The 10,921-nt window shown below is 45.4% G+C and overlaps 1 protein-coding gene across 10 annotated transcripts; it reads left to right on the forward strand.

Annotated features, from left to right (window-relative positions):
- Window positions 1–2,058: 2,058 nt before the first annotated feature.
- Window positions 2,059–10,479, forward strand: PDP1 (pyruvate dehyrogenase phosphatase catalytic subunit 1). 10 transcript variants are annotated; one of them, XM_014965437.1, is made up of 3 exons: window positions 2,563–2,585; window positions 3,248–3,282; window positions 6,480–10,479. In XM_014965437.1, the coding sequence occupies exons 2-3, from the start codon at window positions 3,252–3,254 to the stop codon at window positions 8,129–8,131; spliced, it is 1,683 nt and encodes a 560-aa protein (XP_014820923.1). In that variant the 5' UTR covers window positions 2,563–2,585; window positions 3,248–3,251; the 3' UTR covers window positions 8,132–10,479. The 10 variants fall into 10 exon arrangements, with proteins under 10 accessions (XP_014820928.1, XP_014820923.1, XP_014820929.1 ...); XM_014965435.1 differs by lacking the exon at window positions 2,563–2,585 and adding an exon at window positions 2,594–2,719; XM_014965436.1 differs by lacking the exon at window positions 2,563–2,585 and adding an exon at window positions 2,663–2,762.
- Window positions 10,480–10,921: the final 442 nt, after the last annotated feature.

Consider the following 10,921-nt stretch of genomic DNA (forward strand, 5'->3'; position numbering starts at 1 on the left):
CCGCTAAGGCCAAATTCTCTTCTCACTCAGTATTTTAAAATTAAAATTCTCCCTTGTGTTCAAAGAGATACTGTGAGACAGGCAGCCACGGCTTCTAATACCAGCTCTAAAAGTAGCTCCTCTCCTGGCCCTAACTCAGGAAGAAAAAGGAATGAATAAAATGATCAGGGAGCTATAACACTAACCTTTCAATCTCACAGCATGTTATAGGGAAACGAACTAATGGTCACAAGATGTTCTGAAGACCAAAAGTGCTAAATAATAATTATTTTGTGGATTTTTTTTTTTTCCCTCAACAGGCAACTCTAGACAGCCATATTCTCTACAGAAGTCAAATGGGAGTCTGCTCTCCAAATCCCGTACTTCCAATCAGAAACAGGTCATCAGTGGTGGCTTCATCCCAATCTACTTCTGCGTATCTACTCACACAACTGTCACTCAAATACACCCAGGCACAGGTCTGTCTTCCCCCAGCCTTTTACCTTCTGATGAGGTAAGAGGATGCCTTAATTGTGCCGTCTTACCTGGCCTTTAAGAACATTCCTAAATTTGGGCGCTTTATAGTCACTTCTGCTGCAAGTAGAAAATTATGTAAATGGTTGTTGCTACAGCACACTCTGCCAATCTACTTCTAACCGTGTGCTACCGTTAAAAAGAGATGTAAATTATTCATCTTCCATGCCGTTTAATGACGGCTTTAATGTACAATGGTGTCTGTCAGATTTTATTCTATTTTATTTTATTCTAAAATAAGCCTCAAAGAGAAGATGATGGTGTAATGTTCTGGATAAACAAATAAATGTCACAAAAGTCACCCAGAACACCAATAAGCGAACATTTTAATACTTTGTGCTTTCAACTACTACTGTGGACAACTTGCATGTTTAAGGATGGCATCATTTTATCTCTCTAGCTGGTTTTCACATGGAGGGTCACAGGGCGGTACTTTCCACTCTCGTGTTGCAAGTAGACCTCTTGGGTCTCCTGGGCACCAAGTGCAGATTTTCCTTTATTTCCTCTACTGGTTTCAGTAGTATACAGCTGTAAACACAATAAAGAAGATAAGGCTGCAAGTATAGTCAAAATCTATGTTTTGCTACAGCCGCTAACGGAATGCTAATTGCAGCACTCCACAGGCTAGCCGAACAACATCTGCTGCCAACAACACACAGCAAAGTGGGCATCCCAGCCACCCTGAAAATAGAAAGGCATGAGAGCGCGTGCATCTATAAAGAGAGAAAGAGATGATCAAGGAAATCAAAATGTTGTTGAATGTATGTACTTTCTGTATTCCAAAATTCATGTGAAGATTATGGCTGGGCCAAGGCGTCTCAAAAGCGAATGCAAAACAGAACGTTGTCCTAGAGACGTAAAACAGGGACAGGCTTGTATCTAACAGAAGGGAGAGAAAGGAAGGAGGGGAGAGAAAGGCAGGTGGGGAGGCCATGGCTCCTGTCCCACTGGGGGGAACGACAGGTGCTGCTCTTCTGGGGAAGGACTGTTCTTTCTTGGTAGCCATTGCCCTCAAACCATCCCTTGCTGGCAGCGGCAAAGGTGGCTTTCTCAGAAACACGGGGCAGGGAGGTTGTTTGCCCTCCCTGGCAGCCTGCTTTGCCTGGAGAGCTCTTTGTTGAAGACAAAACACCGGGGAGCTCATGAAAACCAGAAACCCCCAATGTTGCAGTACGGGTTTCAGCGGCCTCTTGCAGAGTTAGCGTGCTTTGTGACTCTTTGTGACTCTCTTCTCTGTGGGAAGACATTTCCCACTTTCAAAAATTACTTCAGAATACAAGTCAATACGCCCGACTGAAGATTTTAGACGTTTTCCCGTTTTCAGCCTCCTTAAGTGAAATGCCCCTGACTCCCGGGGATCGGCGGATCGGGGTAGGGGGGGGACAGGCTGCTGAAAGGGTGACTGTGCCGCAGGAGAACGGGACGAGGCGCCAGGGCTTCCCCCTCAGCTCCTCCGCCCGCTGCCAGCCGGAGGCCGGGGACGGCGCTTCTCATCTCCCCATCGCCCGTCACACCGCTGCGGGAGGAGCCGCCACATCACCCCTCACCTCAGCCCGGTCCCCGCGGTGAGGGAGGAGGAGGAGGAGGAGGAGGAGGAGGAGGCGGCGAGGGGAGAGCGGGCGGGCCGGCGCAGCCCTCTTTGCCTCAGGAGGGCGGCGAGCCTCCTACCGGCGGCTCCCTCAGGGAAGGGAGGCGATGCGGCGGCGGGAGGGCTGAGGGGGCTGAGCGGCGGCGGGGACCGAGAGGGGCTTAGGTGGGGGGGCGGTCCGCCCTCCCCTCACACACACCGCGGGGGGGGGAGGGCCTCACGCCATCACCGCGTTCGCGCCTTTCCCGCCCCTGCGCAATGCGCGCGCACGCTGCTCCCCCCCCCGCCCCGTCCTCTTCTTCTTCTCCTCCTTCTCGCCCCCTCGCGCTCCCTCAGCCGCTGCCGAGCCTCCGTGTCACGTGCCCTCCTTGCCCTCCCCGGCAGCCAATGGGCGGCGCGCCGCGCGCCGCTGGGCCTTTATAAGGCACGGCGCTGCACGGCGGCCGCGGGCGGGAGGCGGTTGCGGCGGTGGAGGAGGCGTGAAGTGTGTGTTGGGGGGGAGGTGGTCGGGAGCAGCGGCCGGTGCGTGCGGGGGTGCCTCGGGCCGCTCGGTCCTTCCAGCCGCTTTTCCTGTTCCGCCCCGGGGGGGCCGGGCTGAGCCGTCCGCGAAGGGGCCAGGTCTGTGCCCGGTGCGGCAGGAGGGAGGGAGGCAGAGAGGCAGGCAAGCAGGCGGTGGTCGTTGCGGAGGCGGAGGGAGGAGGGCTGGGGAGGGGCGGCCATGTCGGGGCCGCGCGCCGCCTGAGGGAGTAGCGGTCTCCGCCGCGGCGACGCCCAGCGCTGGCGGGCGGGCCCTGCCCGCGGGGAGCGGGAGCGGCGCTTGGCCTCGCCTTGCCTCCGCCGGAAGGGAGAGCGGGGTCGGTGGGGGGCTCGGAACGCGGCGGGGCGGCGGCTGTGGGCGCTGGCCGGGGAGCTCTCGGCGGGGGTGGCTCGCCGCCGTCACCGGGCGGGCGGCGGGTCCGGTGGCCCGCGGAGGGGCTGAGTGCCTGTGTGCGTGTCTCCGCCTCTCTGTCGCCCCCCCCTCCTCCCTCCGTGTCGGAGCTCTCCGTTTTCTCTAACAAACTCTCTGCCTTGCTTCTCCCTCGTCCCCCCACCCCCCTGCCGGGCTTCTGCTGCTTTGTGGATGTTGGCGGCTTCTTGTTGTGACAGGAGAATGTGTGTGTGCCCCGGGCCCAGGCGGATCGGTATGTATCTCAGCGCCGGGCTCCGGGGGTAGGATGGGACCCGGGGAAGGGGCCGCCAGGTTGGGCTCTGCCCCAGGGCTGAGACCTGGCCGGAGGGAAGGTTCTGCTTGGCTTGAGTGTGTCTTGTTCCTCCTCTCCCCCTCCTCTCTAAGGGGCCAGTTCATTCAGGTCTGTCAACTGGCTGAAAGGCACCTGGGGGAAGTGTTTTTATCTGAAGCCATGGGTGCCTTTGGCACAGTTAAAGGCAGGTGTTTTGGAGGAACCTGTCTGTGCAGCATCATTTGGCCAGTTATAACAAGCTTTTATTAAAGGAAGGGGCAATATTTTTTTTCCACTTTATCAGCATGGTACTACAAAACTCATAAAATGGCTAGTAATGAGTCAGATAGTCAAATTATATTTGTGGCCTGAAAAGTAGCATTTGTACCCTATTCTGGGCTTGGAGAGGTGTTTAGTACTGGTTTAGATGCTAATCTCTTGATAAATCTTGACTGGATTGTAAAATGTCTATTTAATCTCTTTTCCTTCTCTGCTATCTCTTGATGAAATTTAATGAAGTTGGGATCTTACAGTAATTATTTAAGAGCTAGTTGGAGTATTTAGTTATATTTGGGGCTTGGGGATAAATGGGAGAAACTTGGGAAAGCTTCAGGTTGGCAAACTTGGAATTTCTTAATCAAGTAGGTTTTATTGAATCTGGAATGTGAAACAAAATCATATCTTAAGCTGACACGGATCTACTGTAAGTGATATAGGCCATGGAAAATTTTACACCAACTTCTTACTACTTCCTCTTGGATTTTATGTAATATTTGATAAACTAATGATTAAAAAATCAGCAAAATATCCCCTGGTGGCACTGCGGAGCCACTGTAACAGCAGGATGTTTGTATTTTTGCTTCATCATGGATCAGCAGCAAAACTGTGAGAACGGTTGCAGCGCTATGTGTGGGTCAGCACTGAAGGCAAATGCTTAGCCCTCAGGAGAACTTGGTTCAGTCAGAGTCTAATGGGAGACCAGCATGGCATTTGAGGTGCTGTCGTAGACCAAGCACATCTGTAGAACCTTGAGGTTCCCATTATGTAAACAAAATTGTTGCTTTTAAATGTCATGTGAAGAAATAACTGTTGCCAAAATAACTCCCTTATAATTAGAAGGCAGTGAATAGATTTTAAAATCTATATTTGGAGTTGCAGTTTACTTCTGTTATGCTGTGTGCATGTGAAGCCTGGGCTGGAGAAATAGACAAATAGCTAACATAAATTTAGTATGCATCTGGAAATTCAAGCCAGCACATGGCTGCTGGGTGTCTGGACAGCTGGCTGTGATCCCCGGGGCTACAACCAGAGCTCTTCCTGGTCGTTGAATGACAGAAAACTGGCCAGTTCAGTCTTCATAGCTGTCAGTGGGAGAGGTCAGTGGACAAGAATTTTTGTCAGTGTGAGTCAAGACTGACAGTCACTCATTAGTACTAGGAAGCCAGTGGAGTAGTAGAAACATGAATTCTACTTTGCTTTCAGCACTTATGTATCTTATAACAGAGAAACAGGCTCCACTGCTGGTTACTTAAGGAGGACAAGCAAGCTTGGAGGGAAGAATGGGACTTCTGTTGCAACACAGAGAATGGGATGAAGCTTCATATATTTCCAGACTATTCTCAGCTGGTCTGGGTGATCAGAATCCTGTGGCAGAAGCTGTGGAATAGGGAGATGACAGAATGCAATTCCTCCTATGTTGCATGATCTTTTAGGTTGAGTGTTGGGGCTTCCTGCATATTTTATAGGGGTTGTGTCTCATCTGAAGTAGTGGTATGCCTGCTTAGCTAGAAAAAAAAAGTAATCAATTGAGTGGCTGAATCATCTTGCACAACACAGCGTTATCCAGTTTTCAGTAGAGCAATTACATCTGAGATCTAGTCGGTCAGCACCACTGCTAATTATGACTGCAGTATAAGATAATTTATAATGGTCTTTTTAGAAAAGCTTTTATCATGGAACTTGATCATAAAGGTTGGAAAGAGGAAACTGAATTCCCTTTAACTGTGTGTGCTTCACATATGGCACAGTTCACCTTTTTTTTTTTCCACTATAAAATTGTTTTCCCAAGTATAATGTTGTAAAAAAACTTCCTGATAATGAGGCATAGCAAATAAGGGATTTAAGAGGCACTCATACTAATGTTATGACTGGGTATGTAAATGGGGACAAGGAAAAGTATGTTATACTTTTTCATTCCTCTTAAAGATTATTCTAAGGAGAGTTTTTAGGTGTGGGAAAAAGTAGTAGAATACTTCTCTTGGTTACTAAGTAGTTTATATTAACACTGAACTAGCTTTAGACTTTCCTTCAGGGCTCTATTGTAGTCATGGAAGCAAATACAGCTTGCATGTAGTCTTACAATCAAGTAGCTTTTTAAGCAGCCTCTGATCCTAAAATTTACTGGGGTAGATGAGCTGTTGATAGGAGAGATGCATCTGTTTTTAGCTCTTGTATTTTTTTTATCTAATAAGCTAGAAAATTGCTGCATAGACTGCTGTGGCTACTTTGTACACCATGGTGTCACACAAGTTTGAATTTTTACATGTGAAGGGGGGGAGAAGAAACAAAACCTGCTTCTAACTTGTGATTCCCTAAAGAATATCTGCTGTCTATGATCTACTGCTTGCTTTTGTTGTCTAAACTGTCTTCATCTTAAACCCAGTTGTATGTCACCTCAAAGTTGTTTCTTGAATCTTACTGATAGATACTTTGTCTTTCTATAAAGCTGAAGAGAGAGTTTTCCTCCCTGTGGGCCACATCTGGCTCTGTCAGCTGGGAAGTCAGCAGGAAAACAAGTCTCTGTAAAAGTCTTGTAGAAGGTGGCCATAATGTAGAATGCTCCATGCTAACTGTTGTCTTAAGTTCTGTTTGAAGCTGCATTGTCTGTCTGGATTATGTTTTCACTTCCTGCTTGCTGAGTGGGTATAAGAGCTAAAATATCTATGCTGAACTTAAGTATGGTATAGCTTTTTCGTTATAGCCCAGTGGAGTGTCTATAAACAAGCACCTCTCAATGCCTTTTCTTTCTCAAGACCTGTGAAGCTGTGACCTCCATATAATAAGTAACTTTGTTAGGGGCTGTAAATGTCTTAACACAGAGTTCTGGGAAAAAATCTGTTAGCTGTGCCCCTAAGCATAGTTGTTCTCTTGTCTTTCAGCAATTCCAGTCCGAAGCTCCAGGCTGCCATTGTTATCTGATGCCATGCCAGCACCAGCTCATCTGTTCCCATTGATTCGTAACTGTGAGATTAGCAGAATATGCAGTACTGTGTGCTACTGCCACCATAAACATCTGTGTTGTTTATCATCTCATTTTGCTCACGGTCACTTCAGATATGCACCTCAGATGAAATTTGCGGCACTTTATAGGCCAAAGGAGAACTTTAATCACTTTATTCACGCAAGGGATTATGCTTCTACACCACAGAGATTTTACCTCACTCCTCCGCAGGTCAACAGCATTCTGAAGGCAAACGAATACAGTTTCAAAGTTCCAGAATTTGATGGTAAAAATGTAAGTTCTGTTCTCGGCTTCGATAGCAACCAGTTGCCTGCTAATGCTCCGATAGAAGACCGGAGGAGTGCTGCCACTTGCTTACAGACAAGAGGGATGCTTCTGGGTGTGTTTGATGGTCACGCGGGCTGTGCTTGTGCTCAAGCTGTCAGTGAAAGACTGTTTTACTACATTGCTGTCTCTTTGTTACCTCATGAGACTTTACTTGAAATTGAAAATGCGGTGGAAAGTGGCAGAGCTCTGTTGCCCATTTTACAGTGGCACAAACATCCCAATGATTATTTTAGCAAAGAAGCTTCCAAGCTTTACTTCAATAGTCTAAGAACTTACTGGCAGGAGCTGATTGATCTCAACAGTGGAGAGACTACTGATGTGAAAGAAGCTTTAATTAATGCTTTTAAGAGGCTTGATAATGATATTTCTCTGGAAGCTCAAGTAGGAGATCCAAATTCTTTTCTCAACTACCTGGTGCTGCGAGTAGCATTTTCTGGTGCAACTGCCTGTGTGGCCCACGTGGATGGTGTTGACTTGCACATTGCAAACACAGGTGATAGTAGGGCAATGCTTGGGGTTCAGGAAGAAGATGGATCTTGGTCTGCGGTTAATCTGTCCTATGATCACAACGCACAAAATCAAAATGAAGTGGAACGTGTGAAAATGGAGCATCCAAAGTCTGAAGAGAAAAGTCTTGTGAAACAAGATCGTCTCTTGGGTCTCCTGATGCCTTTCAGAGCTTTTGGTGATGTGAAGTTCAAATGGAGTATTGAGCTACAGAAGAGAGTAGTAGAATCGGGCCCAGATCAGCTGAATGACAATGAATATACAAAGTTTATTCCTCCAAACTATCACACTCCCCCATACCTCACAGCTGAGCCAGAAGTCATACATCACAAATTACGGCCGCAGGATAAGTTCCTGGTTTTGGCCACAGATGGGCTGTGGGAGACAATGCACAGGCAAGATGTGGCTAGAATTGTAGGGGAGTACCTGACTGGTGTTCACCATCAACAGCCAATAGCTGTTGGTGGCTACAAGGTAACTTTGGGACAGATGCATGGTCTGTTAACAGAAAGGAGAGCAAAAATCTCTTCGGTGTTTGAAGATCAGAATGCAGCAACTCACCTGATCCGCCATGCAGTGGGTAACAATGAGTTTGGCACTGTGGATCATGAGCGGTTGTCCAAGATGCTTAGTCTTCCAGAAGAGCTGGCTCGAATGTATAGAGATGACATTACAATTATCGTGGTGCAGTTCAACTCGCATGTTATAGGTGCATGTCAAAATGAGGCACTGTAAATCCAGTGTAGTGAACTGCTTACCAAAGTTGTAACGATGGCCAGTATGAGCAGCAAGTAAACAACTGCCCAACAATAAACACCCCCCAACCCTCAGCAAACAAATTGGTTGCTTGCTAGATTCAGCATATCTATTGTTTCTGCCTTCCCCCGGAGCTCTGAATACATGGGAAGTGCCATTGACCTAATACAAACTTGAAGAGGATGACACAGCTTGGGAAAAGAGGTTTTTGTAATAACTTTGCACTATTGATTTCATGAATGCTGCTAGAACAATGTCTTGAATTTGGCAGATTTGAATGAGGGAGGGAAGGAGGATAAAGAATTAACTAACAGATCTGGCTGTTCAAGAAGCAAAGCCTGTTTATAAGTATCTGTACATATCTACACATGTTAAAGAAAAGATGACTAAAAAGGAGTATTGCTGAATTCTTACAGGGCTAATTCTTGCAAAGCAGATATGGTTATTTGTGAATATATTGTCTACTGTTTCTTCTAAGCAGAAAGTCACTTTAACCAAGTAAGTCTTTGGTGTAAAAAAAAAAAAAGTTGTCTCACTTTCATATAGACAATGTCATTCACTTAAGGATATTTGTCTAAGTGTTGACTTTCAATGCAGGTCTAAGCCATAATCAATACCTGAGATTCTGTTACAGCTTAATCATATCTTGTGCACGGTAACTTCTTGTGCATTGATAGTTTCTTTGCTGTGGGTTTCTGCACAACTTGTAGGGCAATAATACATTACAACGTGCAGTAAGATACCAGAAAACTGTGTGGAGGACTTCAGTCTGCAGTATGAAGAAACTTCCAGACTTCTTGAGAAGTCAGTGGTGTTGGTCAAGATTGGGTTTCTTAAAGGTCATATCCTTCCTGGACTCCACATCTGTCTGGTGTTACTTATCTGGTAAATAAATGTTCATCTGGAAAAGATCAGGAAATCATTGCTAACCTCTCTGGCTTTGTAATTTGCACTCATTTTCACTTTGGCTATTTCAAATGGTCACATATTGGATGTCTTGCACTTGAACTCATATTTGTAAGTTGGTTTAAAAACTAAAATTACAAAAAAATAATTGAAGTATGGCTTGTAAATAGTGTTTTAGTTGGGAAGCTAACTGGTGTGCATGTGTATGTTTAATGGCTTTTTCTAGCAACTTCTTTCTTAGCAGCTCTGTATTTCTGGACAGCTGGTGTATGCATGTTCTTACAGTCCAGAATGCTATCACAGAGCAATCTCTGAAATGGGTCTCTCTGGCTTGTAATTGTTGAATTTGAATGTAAAAAATTGACTATAACTTGAGTGCCTAAAGTTGGGCTTGTAACCGTAAAAAGTAGGGACTTGACAACTAATTTATTGGTCATCATTGCATCTGTTTTAAGTATGTTGCATTGTAAACAGATTTATTTTAACCTGCCCTTAGGTTAAAAACTCGAATGCTGGCACTAAAATACCAGCCCTTGATGACAGAGAACACATGTAACTTGAATCCTGTGCTCTTGAGAGCAGTGATAGGTCAGCTCATTTTACTTTACCAAGGTGTTTCAGTTAAAATACCTCCCTAGCCTTCATCATAGCTAATTAAATCAACACTTTAAAACCCTAGCTAATCTTGATTGAGTAATGTGGCATTTTCTACTAAATACAGATATTACCAATTAACACTGCTGTTACATAGGGTACACTCGGTTTGAACAATAAACCTGTGCTATAGTAAAAATTGGTTCCTCAAACTCACAAGTGCTGTGTGTACTCAGTGGCCTGCAGCTGTAACATGTCTGTTCCTTTACCCCTTAAGTATCAGGATGAATGTTGCTGTAAGGTTAATGATACCTAAGTTCACATTCAAGATGTGCACAACCCTTCTTTATTTGAAGGGAAAAGGGGAAGGCCTAAATGCTTAGACAAGTACTGGCTGTTGACATTGCTTCTTCATGTTGTGTTTTGGTGACTGTGTCATTAGCTAGGTCAATAGACTTTACGTTCTGTCATTCTAATGCAGTATGTATCTAAACTGTTGCAGTATTTAACTTTCTTACTTTTTTACTGTTAAAGCTCTATTACATGTATTGATGTATTTAACCTATGATTATTGATATGGATTTGGTACAAGTCATAGCTAGGAGAAATGAACATTGGTCCCATAAATACAGCTTTTATTGAGGAAGAGCTGCTTTTTGTAGTGAAGATGCATATGTGTGGGGTCAGACAAAATGATATTTATGTATTGCTTGGAGACTTGCTCAGTATGTATGCAGTGAAAAGAAGCAGCATAACTGCCTGCTGAACAGGTGATCTGAACAAATATCTTTTAACAAATTCCAATAAAATGATCAATTATGCAGAAATCCACGTGTATTGGATTGATATAGAATGTGATAGCTGTTCCACAACGGTTGAAGCTTATGAATTGCTTGTATTTCAAGAATGTATTGTGTAGTTCCTGTTATGAATAGAACAGATGGCCAGACAAAGCAAAGTATAAATGGAAACAGACTGAGACTTGGGCTTCAGAGCTCTTAAATGCCACTGTGAGGCTTGAACACCTGCATGGGGCATGCTGGTGCTGCCACTGCCTGGCAGCAAAGCACACAGTGGAGTGTGCCCTGTACAGAGCAGTACACTTCTAACAATCCAAAATACTTAAGTGCAGATTAAAATGGCAGGAGGATGCTAGATAGAAACAGTCTTCTGCCATGGGCAGAGGATGTGTTCTGTTTGCCTTGTTTACTAAATATTGCACTGAGGAAAGTACTGCTATTTTATATGGTGATGGGGTGCTGGGGTTAC

The sequence above is a fragment of the Calidris pugnax genome, unplaced genomic scaffold (genome assembly GCF_001431845.1).
Source record: "Calidris pugnax isolate Ruff unplaced genomic scaffold, ASM143184v1 scaffold41, whole genome shotgun sequence".
Classification (NCBI taxonomy): Eukaryota; Metazoa; Chordata; class Aves; order Charadriiformes; family Scolopacidae; genus Calidris; species Calidris pugnax.

Coding starts and splice junctions, on each gene's coding strand:
- PDP1 (XM_014965433.1), top strand. CDS start 3,222: ATGTTGGCGGCTTCTTGTTGTGACAGGAGAATGTGTGTGTGCCCCGGG. Junction 3,283..6,479: donor CCCCGGGCCCAGGCGGATCG/GTATGTATCTCA, acceptor CTTGTCTTTCAG/CAATTCCAGTCCGAAGCTCC.